A 24,478-nucleotide genomic window follows, 5' to 3' on the forward strand; every position below is an offset into this window, starting at 1 on the left:
AGGCAGCAGGTTAACATCTATGAACTGAGTCCAGCTGAAGACTTTCTCTCACCCATCTCTCGCTGTTGGATTTACCTTCATATTTTTTTTTCTTGGATATTTATTTCAAGACAACACCTGGATTCATCAACTGCGGATCTATGCGAACCCAACGCGGGAGTCAACAACATTTGTGAAGTTGAAGAGAAGGAATGTATCGTTTCTTTGTGAAACTAACATTTCTGATTCCAGCAATCGCCATCGCACAAGGTAAACAATTTTTATTTATTTATTTATTTTTGAGCGTGCATTGCCACAGAGCATGACCGAGACTTATCTGTGATATTCGCAACAATTAAAGTGGGCTTTAGAGAAGTTTGTGAATTATAAAGAGGAAGAGAAAGACACTCGATTAAACTGATTTGAGTGATTTAAATGTCATGCTGTATAATTATGATCGGAGTATTAAAAAGTTGCATAAATAAATCTCGATGAAAGTTTTCCAGCTTCTCTTGGCCGTGGGAAAGTGAAGAAACCAGAAGCTGCAGTGCGCTTGGCTGGCTCCCCCGGTGTGCGCTAAATGAAGATGTCGCGAGCTATTTTGTCCGCTCATTGCAGAGCAGTCACACTAAAATCAGCTGAGCCTATGCGGTAGATGCAGCAATGTTGGAACCACGATCAAAAGCTAACTAACTGAACACAACATTTAATTTGTTTTCTTACTCTAAATTTATATCAAGAATTTTATCAACAAATATTTTTAATGCTTTATAAAAAAAAACGACATTTAGAGTTTTAGACAATAAACGGTCTATTTGTAAGCTGTTATTGGACCACTTTCATGTAAAATATGAGATAATGGAAGTTGGTGCGGAGGGACGCGGATTTTTTTTTTTTGGGGGGGGGGGGGGGGGGGGGGGGTTGCAAGCACCTTTTGTCTACAAGTGTGGGAGAGTGTTGTGAGTCCCGGGTTGGCGGGGGGTGGAGGAGGAGGAGGTGCTGTTATTCCCGTCTGCCCGGTAAACAATACCCGAGGAGGGTGTTTTATGGCTCGTGCTGCACCACGATTTCTTTTGTTCAGCATCTGAGCCCCGCAGCTGCTGCGCTCTCCCCGCAAAAGCGTGCGTCCCCCCGCAGCCCCCTCCCCTGAATTAAAAAAAAAAGAAGAAAAAAAGCCACGCACCACGCGCTTCTAGCCTCACCAGTGTCCACGAACAGGCTTCCCAATATCCCCTGCGGACACTTGTGGAACAAATCAATTTAAAAATCACGACGCGTGTGCATTAAAATTTGCTAATAAAGCTGTGTTAAAAAAAAAAAAACAACCCAAAAAACAAAACTTAACTGCTGGATAATTCCCTCATGATTTCACCTGCAGCTTAATCCCGATTAATCCCAGTGTGCTCATTTCCGTCCTGTGTGCACAGAGAAACTGTGCTGGGTAAAACATGTTTTGATCTATATATTTGTTTATGCATTCAACAGGTCTTAAATGCTCTCTACCCACCGAGGCATGCCTTAATGGAGGAAGATGTGAAGCCACCCCAAACGGAAATGGTGAATGCAAGTAAGTAACAGGGAGCCTAAGAGCAACACATGAAGATGCTGCTGCAGGCAGTGAGGAAACACCATAGCTATCTTTTTTGTGTGTTACTTGGAGCTTGTATGGTCGTAGTAGTGCACTGTGGGGCAATTGTGGTACTTCTTTACGGGTGGGGAAGAAAAAGAGGCCACATATTCCCCCTTTTAATTCCAGCCTTTGAGCGGTCTCTCTGCTCAGCAACCAGAGGCCCTTAAGTTTCCTCTGGGCTGCTGTGCTCCTGTACCCCTCCGAGAGCTGCATTGCTCTCTGCACACATTCCCTGAAAAGAAAAGACTTTAAAGGAGTGCAGAAATGAAAAGAGAGAGCAGCCTCAGAGTGCTGGGGAGATGAGAAAGGGGAGGCCGGACACACACACACACACAAAGCCCCCCCCCCCCCCCCCCCCCCCCCCCCCCCTTCATCAGCCCCTTAATGAATGCAAGTCCCCCTTCACCTGGCAAAGTGAGAGGACGCGTCCAGTCCTAAATCTTGTTTTTCTGCTCTTTCATGGGCGACAGCTGGGGCTCGCCCGCCGCCCGTCACCCATTGTCCTGCAGTCAAAATAATGCTGTGTGACTAATCTGAGTGGGGCTTCCCATCATGCCACAGCCACCCCAAACACCACAACACACACCAAACCCCTGCCATACCTCCCCCTCCTCCAAAAGGCTTCTCTCCGTCGTTTTGAATGGCTCTCTCCCCCAACCACCCCCACCTCACCCGCTTGTGATCTCCATTTGAAAGCCAGATGGCTGGGAAATGTAATTGGATTGGATGTCAAGAGAGTGAGATTAATTGGAATAAAGTGCAGAAATTTGAGGGCGAACAAGTGGGAATAGACAGGGAGGCAGCTTGTGGGGCTGTTTGTTTAGAGTGTGGATTGATGTTTTTGGGTGAGACGTTTTAATATGCAAACATATTCCCTTGAGCTGGCCTTCCTGTAAATTTTAATATAATGTAATGAGACACCAACTTTTATCTGGTCTGAGTTGGAAACTGATCCTTTCTGAAAGCATCTTTATGTGTGATTTTTACTTGTGGCGTCACTTTATTTTTTCTCCCCTCTTGAAAGAAACTCAGAGGTGGCCTGGTTTGCCCTGGGGCATGTGATCATGGCAGGCTCTCCTCTGGTCTGCGGGGACAAGGGAGAGCTATTGAAGGACCTACGCGAGTAGCCCAGGGGCACCAATTCACAATATGTGAATCTGCACGCTCTGCACACACACACAGTCACACACAGCGCCCTGCACGTGTGCGCACGCTCTCACACGGAAACTCTCTCCACCCTCCGATCCCACAAAGCTGTTATTGTGTTCTTCATCTCTGCTCAGTCCAATTAAAAACAGACAGGATAAGAGCATCACTTCACCCACCCGCACTCTCTCTTCCTCCTGGCTTCCCGCTCATTCATCATTCATCCTTGCCAAGCTAAGCAGCTATCAGTCATGGGGACACTGTGAGATTCGGGGGGTCAGGGTAAAGTGTCTGTAGCAGAGAATCTTCCAGCAGTGGTCCATATTTTTGTGCCATGCTGTGTCACATCAAATTCGCTCTTAAATTTTGTGCTGCTGACACATAGGTGGAAAGTCGGCTGAGTTAGAAAGGAGGGGATGCCTGCACTGCGACAAGAAAAAGGAAAGCAGTGGTGGAGTTCAGCTGAGGGCATCTAAATTGTGCGGTCGCCCTCACGTGATGTTTAGGGGAAGGTCAGCAGGTTATAACACATCAAACCCACAGAACCAACTATCGGAGATACCACTGAATCATGTTCTGCTTTTGTGGTTATGCAGCATATGGTGGCACAGTTTTGAGTGGTTAAGACAGATCTGAATCCTCTTTTCGGCACAGTTCTCACGAGTGCGAGAGTCGAATCACATGCCGACAATGATGAACAACATTACACCCTTCCTCCCTCCCCCAATATTACTTCATACCTTTAGGAAATCAGGAAAAGGATTAGATTTGTCTTCTTTATTCATGTTGCATTCACTAGAATCTGCTTTTTCTCAAGCTGATATTCAAATGAAGGATTTTAAGGTGATTTTTAACCCCAACCAACTGTAAATTCAACAAGAGTCAAAACCTCTAAAGATGGTAGCTTTAATTCATTCTACAATCACAGCAGTCAGCTTGGTAGAGTAAGGTTAGATTTAGCTAAAAGAAATATAACAGCTAGCTGTGTGGTTGACTGATTGGCTGAGATAGTAAGGTTCCCATGCTGGTTTTAAAAATGGAACAAGAATATGGTCTTAATGTGTGTGACAGCATACACCTCCAGAGAAAATCGAAACACTCAAAAGGAACAAAGGGGGAACCAGCTTTAAAACCTTTAATGCTGTTTCCTCGATTGAAGACAAATCTCTTTACATTAAAAGACTGAGTAACTTTAGGGGAAGTCAGAGAGTTTATGTAAATTGTGGCGATATTGGACACGGAAATAGCAACGAGTGTCTGCAGTGGGGAAGTACTCGGTTGCGATTCTGTGAATTAAGAGGTTATCTCAAGGTCTGGGGCTTCCTGTTTCCCACGAAGCTGCAGCAGTCTTTTTTAATGTAGGCAACTTTAAAGTTTGAGGGCACAAGCATAGTGTGAGTCAAATTTAGTTTCCATTTGTCAGACTGTAATGAGGGCAAAGTCAGGTTAAAAGGTTGTTGCCCTTGGTCTGGCCTTTACGTGACAGACTCACTGTTATTGCTGCTTTGCTGAAATGGGTGCCGTTTTGGTCAGAGATAAGTGTTAAGAATAAACATCTCAACTGTCGCCCCACATGTCTCGAATACTGCACTGACAGAAATAGACCAGACGAGAGAATTTCACTTAATGTGATGTAGCTAGTAAAGGGAGCTGTATGGTGTTGTTTATTGACGATAATGCGTCTCAGTCACAACCTGAAATGATTTTTACACTCTTCCTCTAAGAATGCTGCTCTTCTTTTGTCCTCCTATAGGATTACCAGGAAGGTCTCTATAAAAGCTCAGCTCCCTGAATCAGGGACATACAAGTGCTTAGTGGGTTTAAGGTGCCTGCTGGTGTTGCCTTTTTATTTGGGGTTTAAGCTCTAATGCTGCCACTCCCCTGGTTGGGCCCATTCCCCAGATGCCAGGGGCCACATGATATAGCACTGAAAGAGGCTGGTGGGGAAAAAAAAAAGTCCCATCTTCTTACAGTTGATGTGCAATTTTCAGATATAGAACTCCCAGAAGAGAACGCATTGCATATATAATGTAAAGGCATATTTTTTCACACCTACTTTGGAGACTGATCTGGAAACCTTCAAAGCAGGAGATGCTGATGCAATGCTGTCAGAGCAGAGCGATAAGGGCCTGTGTCACTCTAGTGGGTGTTGAAAGTTCATATCTAGCAGTAGAGGCTATCAAATGAAATAACTCTTCTACCCAGAAAATGTGTGCATGTCTTGATATTTCTAGTAATTGCATGTGCATGGGGGGGAATGTTATCTGGTTGGAATGTGAGTCACCCTTTATAGCGACCAAACAAGTAATGATGAATGAATATGTTGTGGTAACACACTTGTGCCCACCTGACTTGATGGTAATCTGAAGTAATAGACTCCAGACTACTCCATCGGCTTTCACTGATAATCATCACAAGAGGTGGAATGGCAGGCAGGTGTTTTTCCTGGTTTTGATCGTGAGCTGGGATGTTTTTACAGCATTGATAAGTGAGTGCAGCAGAACAAGGTGCATGACACACACACACACACACACAGGGAATCAGAGTTATGCCGTCGGCTGTTTACCGTACTTTTATGAATGAAAGTGAGCTCACTGTCAGGCTGTGCTGTTATTCAGACAGGTGCCAAATTCTTCTCATTCTGACCGCCTCTACCAACTTCACTGATTTTAGAGAGTGGAACAGAAACCGCTTTATTATTGTCCAATGATTCTTCTAAGATCCCCTTTTTTGAAGATATATGTTACTTGTAGAGAGTAATTTTTTTGTTTAGGAAGGTGGTTTGATTTCCAAGCAATAATGCGCATTTTACCGAACCAAATGAGCATGATTCAATGTTTAGTAAACACTTTATGCAGTTTAGCCCTTTTTAGGTTCAACAGCCTGAGAGTGCACAATCTTTGTATGACTATTATACACCCTTTTAATATAACAGTGTTTCTCTCTCATGGATTTTATTGCTGTAGTGGGATTTGAGAGGCTTCCAAATCCAGTGCATTTCTCATTTTCTCTAGCTGGGCTACATTGCTCCGCTCTTGGTCTTACTAACAGATGTGGACCCCAGGGGTCACATCTTGGCTAATGATGAGACACATTCAAGGGAACATCAACTAACCAGACAAAGCAAATGAGGAGGAAAGGGCAGAAACAAATATGTAATAAAGACAAAAGGACGAGTGAAAATCAAAAGAGAGAAGAAAAATAGTCGGTGATCTTGGAACGTGGTCAAGTATCATGAAAGGAAAAACCAAGACTGACAACATTATACATGCCTTTGATTACTGTACGCCACCCTCAGTCATTTCACATGACATTTTCCACAGCGGTGGCATTTCCAGCGCACAGTTGGGCACGTTTTGTGTCAGAGCATAAAGTCACCCCCAGAGTGACAGATGGTAGATCAGGCCCAGCAGGGAGAGTGGAGAGAGGGAAGAGAAGGCAAAGGGGCTGTCCCACAGTCACAAAAGTGTTTAGGGTCAGAGGTCGGGGAAGCATCTGCTCTGGCCTGAGGGGACATTGCAGCGCTGGGAGAGACCTGTTGCCGTGGTGTGTGCTGCTGGTCTTTTCAGCGTGTGGGTGGATCTTTATCTCTGACTTCAGGACAAACAAGGTCTATTACAGTCAGTTTGCGTGGGAGTTAACCACACACACACACACACACACACACACACACACACACACACACACACACACACACACACACACACACACACACACACACACACACCATTATTAACACCTCGTTTTTATCATAGTGGGTGAGATTTTTGTACCTCAGCAGTGAATTACCTTTATAATTCACTCAGTGTGTTTTCCCGGTGACTTCAAAGTCACCTCAAATGCTTTTACAATCTTGCGCCAATTACAACTGTCTGGACTCCCTGTAGAGGCCCTGCTAAAAACTCCCTGTTGGTCTCACCTATCTAAGTCAACAATAGAGTTTTGAACAATCCGGTGCAACACAAGGGGAAATCTGCAAAAGGGAAACAGCTACGAGTTTAAAAGAAAAATGTCCCTTTAACAGGAAAAAATGATTCCCCATGGTAAGCTGAATGAGAGCTAAAGTAGAGAAAACTAGAAGGAAATATTTTATGTGAAAAGGGAAATAAACAAAAAAAAAAGGGAACAGGTAAGTAAGAGAGGAATTAAGAATAAGTCGTGTGGTTTGGAGGCACAGAAGTTGCAACAGCTGACTTCACATGGGTTCTTTATGTCCCCGGAGGAGAGGTTGGCTTTGTCAGCACCCCTGTCTGAGAAGGGGACAGAAGGGAGGGGGAGGAGGAAGGGGAAAGGAGGAGGGGACACGAGGATGGGGGAGGAGAAGGAGTCCTGACCAACAGCTGCCTTCATTAACATGCACACCTGCTCCCTGTGGAGATACTAGGAGGCCAACAGATGCCCTCCTTTACACATAACCACTCACACACTCAGGTCACAGCTACACACAGTCACACAAGCCTCCCAATTCAAATGTAAACACTTTTCTGGTGACTTTAAATGCTCCCTCACGTGACAGATGGGACTGCAGTGTTATGTACGGGCTGCATATCAAATAATGTCTGTGCATTTCATTAGCACAATGCTAAAACAGTCAATTTCTTGTACTCTTTGGTCAAAATGTATTGATTTTTTCTTTTCTTTTTTTTTACAAACACCCTGTAACCACAGTGGGCAGAACCCATCTTTGTGAAATTTATGAGAGAATTTGTTCAACTAATCAGCCACTTTGAGCTGTGTGACTTAGCAGTAACAGTCCTTGGTCTGGATAGGAGGGAAGCAGGCTTAGGGCCTGAATGCAGAGCTTCATATCAGTCATCCATGAGCGGCACATTCCCCTTGATCTCTACGGTCATTGTGGATGAGTATGGACAGCATGGGGACGAAAGGTAGATGGGAACAGGCTGTTAGACTGCTAGACTATTTTGTGGCGTCTGTTGTCCCGGCAGAATGTATTTTCAAGGTTCTGAGGGAAGCTAATCCAGAGAGACGTATTAGAACAACATGTTATCCCTGTCACACTGCAGTGGGACTTTGTTGGGCGGGAAACTTTTAGTTCCCTTCTACACCTCCCCCTTACACGTCAAACCCCTCATTTTACTCCCCTTTTGTTTAGATAATTGTTCCCATGCTAAAAAAAAAGTCATGCTTTTCTAATCATTGCTGCTCCCTCTCTTCGCTGTCTGTTCCCAGGTGTCCCAGTGACTACATAGGCAGCCGGTGCCAGTATCCAAATCCCTGCAGTCCTTCGCCATGCCGCAACGGTGGCGAATGCCGCGCTGTTTCCCATAGCAACACGTTCGATTTCCGCTGCGTGTGCCGCCTGGGTTTCACTGACCGACTGTGCCTGACCCCCACCAACCACGCCTGTATGAGCTCCCCCTGTCGCAATGGAGGAACATGCCATCTCATTGCCCTCAATGCCTACCGCTGCGACTGTCCACCTGGATGGTCTGGTATGTATGGAAATGTTCAAAACTTGTTTTGTGACTACAAATCTTTTGCCCCTCTTTTAAGCCCTTTTTATGATTATTTCACTTTTACTATGTTACTTTCCAGGTAAAACCTGCCAGGCTGCCAACCCGTGTGCTTCCAATCCATGTGCAAATGGTGGCCTGTGCTCAGCCTTAGAATCCACCTACATCTGCAAATGCCCACGCGCTTTTACTGGTCAAACCTGCAAGCAGGATGTAAACGAGTGTGCCCAGACTCCCTCTCCCTGTCTCAATGGCGGCGTATGCGTGAATGAGGTGGGCTCGTATCACTGCCGTTGTCCTCAAGAGTACACAGGCCAGCACTGCGAGAACCCCTATCTGCCATGCAGCCCGTCACCATGCCAGAATGGAGGCACTTGCGTCCAGAAGGGGGACACCGCTTACGACTGTAGCTGTCTTCCAGGTATGGCACAAACATGAATTTACAGAGTAATGGTAGCTGCCACGTGGAGTTGTGGATGGTTAGTGTGGTAACAAAACACACAATTGTTTTTCCTGTTACATCAGTTGACCTACAAACCAGCCTGTTGTTGTAGTAAAATCTGATTGGGTGGAGTGGAGTAATCTGGAATCACCGCTCTTCCCCTCTCTCTCTGCCAGCCTGCACAGGCAGGATGCAGTTGCACAGACGTTTCCTTCTGATAATCGGTAGCGAGCCCCTACAATGGCAGAGAAACCCACATGCACACAAACCTATAGATTTACACACCCTATTCACGAGATCACAGACTCGCAAAAATAGCTTGTTTTTCACATCAACACTGCCAGCCTGTCTGCCACATTTATTGCTCAATGTTGTGGTAACTGCTGTTAAGAGTCAGGACACCAGATGTGTAGAAAGTGCACACACACTACATACATGTAGATGTGGGGAAATAAAGAGGAGAAAAAACAATTAGGGATTTTGCATCAAACCTATACAGTACTTATGTTTAAATTATTCATACCATGCTTTCTAATTTTTATTAGAAAGTACTGTATAATTTTTCATAGAAGGTCACAGTTAGTTCCAAAGGTCACAATCTTACTTTGGAGTAGTAGCAGTGTACATTGCGGACTCTTAGGGAAAGTATTACCTCCTTATCCCTAGCACACCACATCAGTTAAAATAAAAGGGTGGTTGGATCAAGCTTTAACTTGCCTGTGTTTTTGTCTCATTATGTGGTCAGCACAGAGCCCGTTGTTTGGACATGCGGATGAATAACTGATGTTGTGTGTCGAAGTTTTAAGTCACGCTGCGTGCCAGTTGCTGGTGTCTTTGCTGGAATGCGTTTAGATAGCGCACCAGTACAGGTACCTGTGGAGCTGTGGGTTGATTGTTAAGCGGAGCTATTGTGCCTATAAAACACCCACACAAGCCTTTGATGTTAACAGAGGGGACAGGCTGTGCTCTGCCACGAGCTTGTATATCTATTTTTATGCAGGAAGGAAAGGTCTGATTATTACCCGCAATCAAGTGTCGCAAGAGCTTTTCTACATTTTGACTCGTTTGTTCTCACCCCACGCCAATCCAACAGGCTTCACAGGCCACAACTGTGAGATCAACATCGATGACTGTCCAGGCCACAGCTGCCAGAACGGTGGTGTTTGTGTGGACGGGGTGAACACCTACAACTGCCGATGCCCACCTCATTACACAGGTACCTTTCACTTAAAGGCTTTAAAAAAATCATCCAATAACATTTTAAGATAATAAATACCAACTTTTTTTTTCTCTTTTAGGTCAATACTGCACAGAAAATGTGGACGAGTGCGAGCTGATGCCCAATGCATGTCAGAATGGCGGGACATGCCATGACACGCATGGTGGCTATCACTGCGTCTGTGTAAATGGGTGGACCGGCGATGACTGCAGCGAGAACATTGATGACTGCGCTAGTGCAGCTTGTCACCACGGTGCCACCTGCCACGACCGCGTGGCCTCATTCTTCTGCGAGTGCCCCCATGGACGCACAGGTATGGCTCTTGTGACCCCTCTGTGAATGCTATGCAGACATATCATGATCTTAATGTTTAGAGAGTAAAATGTAATACATCCATGGCTACAGGTCTGTTGTGCCACCTTGATGATGCCTGCATCAGCAATCCATGCCAGAAGGGCTCCAACTGCGACACCAACCCAGTCAATGGCAAGGCAATATGCACCTGTCCCCCAGGTTACACTGGATCGGCCTGCAACCTGGATATCGATGAGTGCTCTCTGGGTATGTTATTAAGCTACCAGTTTGTCTCCTTTAGTTTGGATTACAACCCTCTGATGATTCTGATTCTTTGCGGTTAACACGCAGAACTGATTTATTACATTTATTTATTACAACTTGCATATTTAATGTTTTAGGTGCCAACCCCTGTGAGCATGGCGGTCGCTGCCTCAACACAAAGGGCTCCTTCCAGTGCAAGTGCCTCCAAGGGTATGAAGGGCCTCGTTGTGAGATGGATGTCAACGAATGCATGTCTAATCCTTGCCACAATGATGCCACCTGCCTGGACCAGATCGGAGGGTTCCACTGCATCTGCATGCCAGGTAAAGCATCGGTTTGTAATACAAGAAGACTACTTTTCTTTTGACATGTTTTTTTCCTTTACTTTGTGGTAAGAAAAGAAACGTGACCTGACCTATAACTCCCATTTCAGGATATGAGGGTGTGTTCTGCCACATCAACACAGATGAGTGTGCCAGCCAACCTTGTCTCAACAATGGCAAGTGCATTGACAAGATCAACTCCTTCCACTGCGAGTGCCCCAAAGGTGAGAAATAATCTGATTACTACAGTAAAAACAGCCACAAAAATAGCTTCCATGGTATCATTTTAACCCTCCCTTTTTTTGGCAAGACAATGGGAGCTAAGAAAAGAGGGTGGATTATTAACTATCTGTCAATGAGTGCCGTGCATGCAGTCTCCCGATTGAACGTAAATGATTTACTTCTTCTAATAGTGTCAGTAAAGCATTTACGAGTGTGCTGGACAGAACAGACAGGGCTGCAGAAACATTAGCATATTTGGCGGGCTGGAGAGTTTGTGTAAGAGCTTAGCGCCAGAATTGGGGGGGTAGGGTTTGGTTTTTAGCTGGTAAGCTGTGGACTATTGTGATGTGGTTTGAAAGAAAGATTTCACTGCACAGTAAGAGCCCGAAAAAGGAGGGGTGAAGGGAGTGTTGTGGAATGATTTGTTAGGACTTTCAGCACCACGTGGCCTTTTTTAGATGCAAATTTCAGCAATTTTCTGCATTTCTGCAAATATATTTCCTCTCAATATTGAAAGAAGTTTAATTCTCTGTTTTAAAAAAATGCATCTGCAGGCTTTTCAGGGAGTCTCTGTCAGGTGGACGTTGACGAGTGTGCCAGCACACCCTGCAAGAATGGAGCTAAATGCACCGATGGACCCAACAAGTACACCTGTGAATGTGCTGAAGGTACACCAGACTAATCCTTTCTTCTAATTTATTACGTAATCTTGTTTGTCTTTCTTAGAAAAAAGTTGCGGGTGTTAAAGCTGTTCTCCTACATTACAGGATACACAGGGCAGCACTGTGAGATTGACATCAATGAGTGCTACTCCAATCCCTGCCACTATGGCACCTGCAGGGATGGCCTGGCTTCCTTCACCTGTCAGTGCCGCCCAGGCTACACTGGCCGCTTGTGTGAAACTAACATCAACGAGTGTCTAAGCCAGCCCTGTAAGAACGGCGGCATTTGCCAGGACAGGGAGAATACATACATCTGTTCCTGCCCACAAGGCACTGCGGGTGAGACTTTAATATTATACAACTTTGAAATTCTTCCAGTGAAATATGCCTGCACTTTCTTCACCTTTTTTCTGCCCCTTATGTATATTCTGATCTACAGGTTTCAATTGTGAAGTGAACCTGGATGACTGCAAGAGCAAGCCCTGTGACTACGGGAAGTGCATCGACAAAATAAATGGCTATGAATGTGCATGCGAGCCCGGTTACACAGGTGAGCGCTGGGTGGAGTTTACAGGTGCAGGGGGGTGGTCACCTGAGCTTTGGGAGGGGCAGGTAGAACAGGTGGCTGACGGACCCATTCCTGTGGAACAATGGTGTCATGTTGCCTATGTGGGACGGAGGAGAAGAGAAAGGGAACACAGCCTGATACATGCACACAGCACACACAAAGCACTGACTTTGTTTCCCGTCTGAAAAGATTGTGACGTTGAGCTTGCAAAGACTCTGTAAACTGATACTTTGAAAGGAAAAGAGAGGCTGTCCTTTAATCACATATCTGATGATTATTAGTGTGTCTGCACAACAAGCCAGTTAACACTTGATTTACTAAGCAAGCCAACCTGTAATGCACTAAAATACAGAACTTTGGTGACAGGCACTCTTTAAGAAATAGACCAGGCAGGTCACATGGATCCGGTTCTGACTGGTAGTGGTTATGTGATTGTGCTAAAACCAGGGATGGATGTGTGGTTAGGGGGAATGTGTGTGTGTGTGTGTGTGTGTGTGTGGATGTGAAGGCTGCCTCCCCCCCCCCCCACCCCCCCCCAAAAAAAAAATCTTTTTGTGCTGAGTGTAGAGGGCACGGCAGGACTGAGACACAGAGGGACAGAGGGCTATTGTAACTGAAGATCAGGCAGTTGGGCCCTCCTCTCCTGACTGATGAAGAGCATAGGAGGAGGGAGCCGGGTACAAGATCAGAAAGGGGGGTGGGGTTAATTGTTACTCAGCCATGTGTGAAATAAGTCTGGCCTTCTGTCCCTGTAAACAGCCCTGGGTGAGGTTAGGTCTCCTGGATGGGGGTGGTGTGTGTGTGTGTGTGTGTGTGTGTGTGCTCCCCCCACCTCTGTGATTCAGCTGAAGGGCTCCTTCTGCCTATTCAACAGGGCCCTATTCAATCAATGTAGGAGAGGTAAAAGAGCCTCCAGGGGCCACCAGGCTTGGTACACATTGTATTTGTTGAATATTGAGGGAGTTTGTCTTTTTGTTTTTCATATGCAAAAAAACCCTGCACAGATTATCTCAGTGAGCAAACTGTAAGGCCTTAAATTATATCACATGGGAGTATCCAGCTGTTTGGCTTCGATAATGGCCAGCTTAGTTATTGATCACTTCAGTTCATCCAAAAGAAACGTTTGTGACACTGTTCTTAAAACCAGATTTACTGTCTTACAGGAGCAATGTGTAACATCAACATTGACGACTGTGCCATCAATCCCTGTCACAATGGAGGCACATGTGTGGATGGCATCAATAGCTTCACCTGCCTGTGCCCAGAGGGATACAATGATGCCACCTGTTTGTCCGAGGTTGACGAGTGTAGCAGCAACCCCTGCATACATGGCAGATGCCAGGACCTTCTTAATGGGTGAGTAGGGATCCAGGTTGTATGAGGAAAAAAAAGTACACACACACACACATATATATTTCTATATATATCAATTACTGAACAAGCCTTTCTACTAAAGATACAAATGTACCTGTGACTCTGGCTGGAGCGGCCAAAATTGCGACATCAATAACAATGAATGTGAGTCCAACCCATGCATGAACGGAGGAACCTGCAAGGATATGACCAGCGGATACCACTGCACGTGCCGAGTTGGCTTCACAGGTCAGTGTTTGGCCCTACCTGCACTTTTCTTTTTTATTCGCGCACAGATTGAATGAGGAGAGCCTTGTTGGCCAACATCTAACCAAAGTGTGTTCTCTAATTCCAACTGCTGTAGGTCCTAATTGCCAAACTAACATCAATGAGTGCGCCTCCAACCCCTGCCTCAACCAGGGCACTTGCATCGATGATGTGGCTGGATACAAGTGCAATTGTTTGCTTCCTTACACCGGTACGACATGTAACTGCTTATCTCCCACTGTGAGAATTACAACTGCTAACTGGATTGTTCATTTAACTAGCACCTGCTTTTAGCTGTTTGCACACGTCTGATAGCATGAACACAATCTTCCAAGTTTCCACTGAAAAAGGATTAGATTGTTATATTCCGTGTTGTTTTTGAAAACATCACCCAGCGGCTACTGACAGGGATGTCTGGTTTTTGACGTCTCTGTGTGGAAAGATCTGCTCGTCTGTTTTGCTGGGATAATAGCGTGTGTGTGTGCTTTTTGGAATAACAGGCCGTTGTGGCTAATGTAACGCAGAGACCCGGACACTGCTCCGAGCACTAGTCCCACTTCCGCCATGTCCTGTTTCCTGTCTATGAACAAACAATAGCAGGAAACAGGAAGGCCTTTCCTGTTTGGCTAAGATGTCATGGAAATGAATAAGGAAGTGGAATGGAAACTGGAATTTAAAAAAAATTGTGTTGCTTTTAAAATTGTGTTTTGCAGTCACTGAAACTGTGGTGCTTATTTTATTACATGCAGTTAGGTACTCAAAGGAGCTCCTATGTAATGCCAGAGTGATTCAATCAATGTTGGTTTTTTTGGTCATACCAGGGGAAAATTGTGAGACTCTACTGGCCCCCTGCAGTTCCAGGCCATGTAAAAATGGTGGAATATGTAAGGAGTCGGAAGATTATCAAAGCTTCTCCTGCATCTGCCCTGAAGGATGGCAAGGTATACATTTTTCCAGCTAGTGTTTTTCTTTTTTTTTGATTGTTTGGCTGAATGTGTGTGTAGTCAGTTAGTATATAATTACCCAACAGTACAATACATTTTTTTTTGTTTTCCCCTTCAGGTCAAACATGTGAGATCGATATCAACGAATGTGTGAAGAGCCCATGCCGCAATGGCGCCCTTTGCCTCAACACCATGGGAGGTTACCAGTGCAAGTGCCAGCCGGGTTACTCTGGCCAGAAGTGTGAGACAGACATCGATGACTGCAAACCAAGTAAGAAGCAAATCTAAAGCCTTTTAAGTTCCCACTTTGTGTTTGACTTAAAACAAAAGTGGCAATCATACTTCCTTTTCTTGCATTTCAGATCCCTGCAGTAATGGTGGCCTGTGCCGCGATGGCATCAACAGTTTCACATGCACCTGTCCGCCCGGGTTTCGTGGTGGCAGATGCGAGCAGGACATAAATGAGTGCGAGAGCAACCCGTGCAGGAACGGGGCCAACTGCACCGATTGTGTGAACAGCTACACCTGCACCTGCCCACCTGGCTTCAGCGGTATCAACTGTGAGATCAACACAAACGACTGCACTGACAGGTAGCTCCCCTCACTACAATCTGTTATTATTAAACTGTTCTGATGAACTGACCCAGAGGAAAGTAAGGGATTTAACATTTCCTATTTTCTTGTTTCAATAGTTCTTGCTTTAATGGTGGCACCTGTGTGGATGGAATCAACACTTTCACCTGCCTGTGCTTACCCGGATTCACAGGGAGCTATTGTCAATATGATATCAATGAGTGTGACTCCAAGCCATGCCTCAATGGAGGCACTTGTCTTGACAGTTATGGGACCTACAAATGCACCTGTCCTCATGGCTACACAGGGATCAATTGTCAGGTAGGGAGAAATACTCTTATCTTTGTCTTATCACATGCCTAGGCTTCTTTACTACATCTAAGTACCTTCTCTCTTTTTTATCCTAAATTAGAATCTTGTGCGCTGGTGTGACTCTGCTCCCTGCAAAAATGGAGGTTCGTGTTGGCAGCAAGGTGCCTCCTACACCTGCCAGTGTCAGACTGGATGGACTGGCCTCTACTGTGACATCCCAAGTGTTTCCTGTGAGGTGGCAGCTAAACAGCAAGGTATGCTCATTTCGATTATAAGGTGAAGCTTTTGATAGTAAATTTGCTATAGTCTGGTGGGCAGTTTGTACATTCTGAAACTCCTCGTTTGTCTTTGATTGTAGGTGTTGACGTGGCTCACTTGTGCCGGAATTCAGGCCAGTGTCTGGATGCTGGAAACACGCATTATTGCCGCTGCCAAGCTGGCTACACTGGCAGTTACTGCCAGGAACAGGTGGACGAGTGCTCACCCAACCCTTGCCAAAATGGAGCCACCTGCACTGATTATCTAGGAGGCTACAGTTGTGAGGTAAAAGGATATATGAGTAATTTAAAGATGAATTGATTTATTTAAGTTATCTTAAATAAAGTCCTGGACAGGACTCTGTCAGCTAAGCCAGCTTGATAAACCATTGTCACCAGGACACTGATTTATATTTGGTGCTATGACTCTTTTCTGGGAACTTCCTATATATGTGGTACTCGTAAGGCACCTCCCAACCCCTTCATGAACATGCATGGAAAGCAGGGAGCAGTGAGAGCAGTAGCAGAGAATACAACCGTTATAACGGTGATTAAGTCAGTTAGAGCATTAAATGAGGAGCTGGGATAGAGGTGGGTTGCAAAGTGATTTGCAGATGCATATGGGAATCAGCTGAGCCACCAAGTGATTGGTTGGCATTAAGACAAACTGTTCTGAAGGGATTGCAGCTGATATGGATTTAATAGTCACTCTGAAATATGATATAATAGATACATCAAGAGGCTGTTTATTTCTGGTAACCCTCTAAACTTGTTTCTCATTTAAATAACAAAATATGCTTGAATATCTTTTATTGTCAGTGTGTCCCTGGCTACCATGGTGTGAACTGCTCAAAAGAGATCAATGAATGTCAGTCTCAGCCCTGCCAAAATGGAGGGACCTGCATCGACCTAATCAACACATACAAGTGCTCGTGTCCCAGAGGAACACAAGGTATCTTATAGTTTAGCATATGTGCATACACACATTCCAAAAAATATACTTGATAAATGAATACCTAGGTATCCATGGTGTGTAACCCAACTTATCTGTTTCCCGTAGGTGTCCACTGCGAGATTAACTTAGATGACTGCAACCCCTTCAGAGACCCACTCACTAATGAGCCCAAGTGCTTTAACAATGGCAAGTGTGTGGACCGCATTGGAGGCTACCAGTGTGTGTGCCCACCGGGTTATGTAGGTGAGCGCTGTGAAGGGGACGTCAATGAGTGTTTGTCAGATCCTTGTGACCCCAGAGGCTCCTACAACTGCATCCAACTCACCAACAGCTACCGGTGTGAATGCCGCACTGGGTATACAGGTACTGAATGTGGATCAGCAGCAAAAGTACAGCAAAAGTCTAAATGTTTTCTAAGAGTAGCTGACACATGCTTTTTGCTTCTGTGCCACAGGCCAGCGTTGTGACAAGGTATTTGATGGCTGCAAAGGGCGACCTTGCAGAAATGGGGGGACATGTGCTGTTGCCAGTAACACACCTCATGGTTTTGTCTGCAAATGTCCACCTGTGAGTAAAACATTATAGCGTCTACTTAAATGTTAGCACTTAAAAAGTCCTTTTAAACCAAAGCATAGCACACTAATCATAAAGTCTGTGTCATTTCTGCCCCTGTAGGGTTTCACTGGCTCCACCTGCGAGTATGACTCTCGTGCCTGTGGGAGTCTGAATTGCAGGAATGGTGGCACGTGTGTGTCAGGCCACCTAAGTCCACGCTGCCTGTGTCCTTCAACCTTCACCGGGCCTGAGTGCCAAACTCCGACTGACAGCCTCTGCATCTCGAACCCCTGTTACAATGGTGGCACTTGTCAGATAACTCCAGACCCTCCGTTTTTCCAGTGTAGCTGCCCCAGCAACTTCAATGGTCTGCTCTGCCATATACTTGACTACTCGTTCGTTGGCGGGTTTGGCCGGGACATCACCCCACCTCCGGAGGTGGAGATGAGCTGCGAGATTCCACAGTGTGACGAGTTTGCAGGAAACCACATCTGCAACTCAGTGTGCAACAACCACGCCTGCGGCTGGGATGGAGGAGACTGTTCGCTTAATTTTGATGATCCGTGGCAAAACTGCTCCTCTGCTTTACAGTGTTGGCGATACTTCAATGATGGGAAGTGTGATGGGCAGTGTAATAGCCCTGGGTGTCTCTATGATGGTTTTGATTGCCAAGGACAAGAAGGACAATGCAAGTAAGTGTCACAGAAATGTCTTGGGTGTTTTTTTTAAAGATTTGTGGGGCGGTATCAGAATATTAACCCAGTCTTATTTTGTTTTTCAGCCCTCTATATGATCAGTATTGTAAAGACCACTATGCTGATGGTCACTGTGACCAGGGCTGCAACAACGCAGAATGTGAATGGGATGGACTGGACTGTGCCAACAACATGCCAGAGAAACTGGCTGATGGACATTTAGTTCTTGTGGTCCACATCCCACCAGATGAGCTTAAGAACCGCTCTTCAGCCTTCCTCAGAGAGCTCAGCAGTGTCCTTCACACTAATGTGGTGTTCCGCCGTGACGCCAAAGGAGAACCCATGATCTTCCCTTACTATGGCAATGAGCAAGACCTTGTTAAGCATAATGTGCTGAAGCGCTCTGCAGATGGGTGGCCTGACTGGGCTTCGATGCCAGCCAGTGTTTTGGATCAAGTTAAAGAGGGTGTGTCATCCATCGTCAGCTCCCGGAAACGCAGAGAGTTGGATCCTTTGCAAATCAAAGGGTAGGGCACAACATAGAGAGTTTTAGCTATGTTTAACATTTAATCACTAAATAATTACACTGATTTGTATTCACATCACAAAAAGGCTAAAAAAGGTTAATGCTAATGTGACTATCTATCTCTGCTCATAGGTCTGTGGTGTACCTGGAGATTGACAACCGTCAGTGTTACCAGCAGTCTACTGAATGCTTCCAGAGTGCCACAGATGTAGCTGCATTCCTTGGAGCACTGGCCACCAGTGGGAATCTCAATGTTCCCTACATTGAAGCTGTCACAAGTACGTGTCTCAGTTTCAGCCATAAGATTTTCCATACATATACACATATATGCATACACAAACACAATGCATTTCAGTCATGTAAAATAATTTTATTTTAAACAATCATTCCAGGTGTGAGACCCACTCCCTCTGATTCAGAGCTCTACCCCATGTATATAATCTTCCTCGGTTTGGCTGCTCTGGGTTTCATCTGTCTGGGTGTTCTGGTGTCCCGTAAGCGGCGACGAGAGCACGGCCAGCTCTGGTTTCCTGAAGGATTCAAAGCATCGGAGCCAAGCAAAAAGAAACGCAGCGAGCCACTGGGAGAGGATTCTGTTGGCTTAAAGTAAGTGCACTCTGAAAGTGGAATGTGAAGGTTATTGGCACTGGCAGTGGGTCACTATATTTCCTTGACTTGTATTTGCTTTGCTGTAGGTGCTCTAATCTGCAACCTCTTTTCAATAGGCCAATGAAACACTCGGACATGAACCTCATGGATGACAATCAAAATGAATGGGAGGACGAGGATCCGGAGTGCAAACGCTTCAGGGTAAGAAGAGTTTTCCTTTGCACCAAAGCTGTCCATTCTAAATTTTATCATCTCTGATACTAACACTGACACTAACTGGTGTGTCTTTCAGTTTGAGGAACAGGCCATGTTGGATTTGGGTGATCATACAGATCATAGGAAATGGACACAGCAACATCTGGATGCAGCGGACCTGCGGATTGAATCCATTGCTCCTACACCTCCTCAGGGAGACATAGAGAATGGATGCATGGATGTCAATGTCAGAGGACCAGGTGTGTAACTGGAAAACTCACAATTTCTCTGTCAGGGTGTCACAAACGAATAAAACATAAATTATCTTTTGAATTACAACTGACTGAAGATGCCTATATACTCACTGATCCACTCCCCCTTCTTTTCAGATGGTTTTACTCCCTTGATGATCGCCTCCTGCAGCGGTGGAGGACTGGAGAATGGCAACAGTGAAGAGGAAGAGGATCCATCGGCAGAAATAATCTCTGACTTTATTTACCAGGGCGCCAACCTCCATAACCAGACTGACCGTACAGGCGAGACTGCCCTCCACCTGGCTGCCCGCTATGCCCGCTCAGATGCTGCCAAACGCCTCTTGGAATCCAGCGCAGATGCCAACGTTCAGGACAACATGGGTCGCACACCGCTTCATGCAGCCGTGGCAGCAGATGCACAGGGAGTGTTCCAGGTAAATGCCCTGGAAATCCCCTCAGGATTTTATTTTCAGGACAATGTTTGTCCCAGTTTGACCCAACAGTTTAAATTAATTTAACAGAAAACATCTTGTGTCCTTGCAGATTTTAATCCGAAACCGTGCTACTGATCTTGACGCCCGCATGCACGATGGAACAACACCATTGATTCTGGCGGCCCGTTTAGCAGTTGAGGGCATGGTTGAAGAACTTATCAACTGTCACGCCGATGCTAATGCCACTGATGAATCTGGTAGCTAAAGTTTTATCAAACTACAATCTCTACAGTTTTCACAAATGGCTTATTGTGCTAGGGGTCATGATAATAAACCCCGAATTTGCACTCTCTGCAGGTAAATCTGCTCTGCACTGGGCTGCAGCTGTAAACAATGTGGAGGCTGCTGTGGTACTGCTGAAAAATGGTGCCAACAAAGATATGCAAGATAATAAGGTATGTGAAATGATATGCATTTAATGGAGGTTTTCCACAAGCCTTTGTCCTTACATTTACGGTGATTATCTAGTGTATGAAGTGTTGTTTAATGAGAAGTGGGTATTTCCACCCAGGAGAGCATACCTCCCTGCTAGAACATGTACTTGTATATCCTTGATAAGAACAACAGGTATAATAAGTCATACACATAAAAAACATGAGATGCGGTGAAAAGCAGCTTAGAGATGCAGCAAAGGTAGGCAATCTTAAGCAGCTTAAACACTGTATAAAAGTCCTGTTTGAGATTTGTTAGTTAGATCAACAACAAAACAAAAAAAACTGTTATCAGCTGCTGTCTAGACGTCTACAGTCAATTGTTGTTGCAACCTACGTAAGTGGCCAACATCATTGGTGGTGGTGTGCCCAAAAAAAAAAAAAAAAGAAATGCCTGTTTTGTTATAAATTTAATGTTATATTCGTTGTAATTTCTGCTGTCCTCTTGGCCAGATCTCTCATGAAAAACAATTTTTAAATGTCAATGGTTTTACCCAATTAAATGCAGGATATATAAAAGTCACATTGCTAAAAATCTGAGCATCTGTGATACATTAATATATCATTATTATTCCTTATACTTATTCAGTAATTGTTATTCTCACACTGATAAATTAAAAAACAGAGGAAAAAAAGCAGCCGTAAATGCATAGTTGGAATCAACTGAACCGGCCAATCACAAAAGTTATGGGCTGCATCACTGCGATGTGTAGTTACATTTCTAGTGAGGTACAAATCAGATTATGCCGTGGGGCTTCAGAGAGGTTTGTAGTTACAGTGGTGTAGAATTCCTGCTGAAGCAGAAATCCCCATTTACACTGACTTTGTGGCCTGCCTTAACTAATGATAATCTCAATATTTGGTTTCTTTATAGGAAGAAACGCCGCTCTTCTTGGCAGCCCGTGAAGGGAGCTATGAGACAGCGAAAGTTCTTCTGGAGCATTTTGCCAATCGCGAGATCACCGATCATCTTGACCAGCTGCCCAGAGATATTGCCCAGGAACGCATGCACCATGACATTGTGCGTCTTCTGGATGAATACAATGTGGTCCGGAGTCCTGGGCTTCATAGTGCACCCTTAAGCACCTCCACCCTCTCCCCACCTCTCTGTTCCCCCAATGACTATCTCAGCAACCTCAAGCCAAACGTTTCGGGCAAGAAGATTCGTAAGCCTAGCTCGGGTGGAAAAGGAGGAAAGGACAACGGCAAAGATAATAGGCTGAAGAAGAAAAAGTCAGTGGATGGGAAGAGTAACTTGCTAGACACATCAGGTGTCCTCTCACCAGTTGATTCCCTCGAGTCACCCCATGGCTACCTTTCCGATGTTGCCTCACCTCCCATGGCTTCCCCCTTTCAGCAATCGCCCCCAATGTCTTTAAATCACCTGCAGGGGAATGGAGATTCCCATCCTGGCCAGATGAACATGGGTAAGGATCTGAGTTGCATGGCTTTTGATCCTAACCCACCCCGTCTCTCCCATTTGCCTGTGTCCAGCCCCAACAGTCAGGGCGCAGCATCTATAGGTGGTAGCAGAGGGGGGCAGTGTGATTGGGTCTCCAGGATGCACTCAAGCATAGGCCAGCAAGGAAGCTTCACCCAACCACCACAGATAACCCATAACATGATGGGTCCTCTGCATGGTGTCAGTACTGCCACTCTGTCTCAGATAATGGGCTACCAGAATCTGCAAACCAGCCATCTGGGCTCGTCCGCTCACATGATGCAACAGGCTCACTCGCGGCAGCTCCAGCACCAGAACTCTAACAACACCACAGCCACTCAGTCCCTCAACCAGAGTTTCCCAACTGTTGAGCTGAATGGATCTGACATGCAGCAAAACAACTGCTCAGGCCGCACCATGCCCATCCACACGGTGATGCCGCAGGAGACCCAGATTCTTGGCACCCAGTTTCTCACCCCTCCATCTCAGCACAGCTATTCAGGCCCAATGGACAACACACCTAGCCACCAGCTACAGGTGCCTGACCACCCATTTTTAACCCCCTCCCCTGGGTCCCCTGACCAATGGTCCAGCTCTTCCCCACATTCCAACATGTCTGATTGGTCAGAGGGCATCTCCAGCCCTCCCACAAGTATCCACTCGCAGATGAATCTAATCCCAGACCAGTTTAAGTAAAAACTTGTAAAATGGACTGAACTCTTGTGTGGACTACATAAAAAATATCCAATGTTCACCATGAAAGACACAGAAAAAACTTGTTCCAAGACTGAACATGTTCTTTTTTCTATTTTCAGTTTTTATACTAATGACAAGAACAATTTTAGTAATTTTGTATTTATTTATGTGCTTTTTTGACTGAAAGATAAAGATGTTTTTATATTTATGCTTTTAAATTTTTATTGTTTTGGGGGTTTTTTTTGTTCTGTTTTTTATGTATGGGAAGACTAGAACCCATAAAAGGGAGTGTATATCAGAAAACAGCTCCTGAGTGTGTACACTGGCTATTTATTTCTGTCTTCTGTTGGTATATTTACTCGATTTATTTTAATATTTGACGTATCGGTCTTGACAGATTTTATCCTTGGGTTGCTTTATGTTTGTACTTTTTAAAAAAAATTATAGATTATTTTAAAGTTTCAGTATTAATTATATTCTAACCTCGTTTGTCCTTTTAATTTCCACAATTTTTGTTACTAAACTACATTTCACTAAGTCTTATCAGAGTCTGCTTTGATCAGATTTGTACATAAAGCATCACCTTTCATGATGTTGCTTGCTACACTATTGTCTGTAAAAAATAATGGTGGAGACAGTAACTGAGCAAAGGTATCAAAGATATAATACTTTAAAAATGTTGGACCTTAAAGCACAGAACAACTATGTCCTGTCGGCTGAGAGCTGCTTTTGAGAATGAGTTTAAATCATCTCAGTAAATCTGAGCCTATTCTATTGAATAGCAGTCTTGGCTGGCAATGAGTAATAGATTTGTGGTTATTCGTGATGCAAGGACTGTTTCTTTATTGCATACTTATATCACAAATCAATGATTACATGTTTAACCTGTTTTGTGTTAAATGGCAAACCTGTAGTAGAACACTGAAATGTTACATTTGCCACAATTTCAAATAGTGCCAGTGCTTTTTGAAACGCAGTGTATGTGTGTGTGAATTTTCTTGTAAAAAATGTGGGGCAGAAATTGTGAAGGAAGCTGGGACCTTTGTATGTTTAATGGAATCACCTGCACTTTTAAAGGAGTGTGGTTTAAGGTGTTTAAATGTCACGTTTTATAAACTAATCCAGAGGTAAAGGTGTTTTTTTTTAAGAAAAAATAATGAATTCAAAATCAAACTTCATGCAAAGTTGTAGTTTGCTAAGAAATATTTGCTGAATAAAAATGTTTTGTAAAAATGGTCTTGATTCAATAAAAGCTATTGTTAAACTTTAAAATGTGTGTCTTTCTGAATTTTACTTTATTTTCTGAAAAAGAAAATGCCTGCTAGGGTTGCTGATAAACATTTGTGTGAAACATGATGTTAACTGAACTAGATAAGAATAAATGTGTGTTTGCTACTATCGCTATTCATGCAGTGGGCTTGCTAGCTAATCTGCTGAAGATTATAGCTGATTTGAAAGTATGCCACAAAGGAATCATGTCATTATTTACATCTCTTCAAGTTTCAGTGGACTTATAACAATATGGTGCATGTACAGAGCTGACAGTTTTTCTTCCTGGTGCCTACCAGACAGGTTTAGGCCAGTACCAACAGTGCTGTCACATTATAATGCAATACTTTTTTTTAAGTACATAATTTTGCTAACTGGCACTATGTTTGCTTAAGCTTAATTAAACTAAAGATAAACCTAAAGTACAAT

At 44.5% G+C, this 24,478-nt stretch overlaps 1 protein-coding gene across 1 annotated transcript; it reads left to right on the forward strand.

Moving 5' to 3' along the window:
• On the forward strand, positions 1 to 24,039 carry notch1a (notch receptor 1a). Its single transcript, XM_004549759.4, has 34 exons — positions 1 to 249; positions 1,465 to 1,546; positions 7,946 to 8,208; positions 8,312 to 8,650; positions 9,765 to 9,887; positions 9,970 to 10,203; positions 10,296 to 10,451; positions 10,586 to 10,771; positions 10,882 to 10,995; positions 11,548 to 11,661; positions 11,761 to 11,994; positions 12,095 to 12,205; positions 13,387 to 13,579; positions 13,680 to 13,825; positions 13,941 to 14,054; positions 14,665 to 14,784; positions 14,906 to 15,058; positions 15,150 to 15,378; positions 15,480 to 15,681; positions 15,773 to 15,926; positions 16,031 to 16,215; positions 16,749 to 16,881; positions 16,990 to 17,247; positions 17,339 to 17,451; positions 17,560 to 18,131; positions 18,221 to 18,661; positions 18,793 to 18,938; positions 19,053 to 19,266; positions 19,386 to 19,470; positions 19,562 to 19,724; positions 19,854 to 20,152; positions 20,262 to 20,409; positions 20,510 to 20,607; positions 21,518 to 24,039. The coding sequence occupies exons 1-34, from the start codon at positions 192 to 194 to the stop codon at positions 22,778 to 22,780; spliced, it is 7,443 nt and encodes a 2,480-aa protein (XP_004549816.1). The 5' UTR covers positions 1 to 191; the 3' UTR covers positions 22,781 to 24,039.
• The last annotated feature ends 439 nt before the right edge of the window (positions 24,040 to 24,478 follow it).

This window comes from Maylandia zebra, linkage group LG7 (assembly GCF_041146795.1).
Source record: "Maylandia zebra isolate NMK-2024a linkage group LG7, Mzebra_GT3a, whole genome shotgun sequence".
Classification (NCBI taxonomy): domain Eukaryota; kingdom Metazoa; phylum Chordata; class Actinopteri; order Cichliformes; family Cichlidae; genus Maylandia; species Maylandia zebra.

Excerpts from the sequence above, each read along its gene's own strand:
- notch1a (XM_004549759.4), top strand. The coding sequence starts at position 192 with ATGTATCGTTTCTTTGTGAAACTAACATTTCTGATTCCAGCAATCGCC. Across the intron at positions 9,888-9,969 it reads ATGCCCACCTCATTACACAG|GTCAATACTGCACAGAAAAT; the intron begins GTACCTTTCACT and ends TTTCTCTTTTAG. Across the intron at positions 10,996-11,547 it reads CCACTGCGAGTGCCCCAAAG|GCTTTTCAGGGAGTCTCTGT; the intron begins GTGAGAAATAAT and ends ATGCATCTGCAG.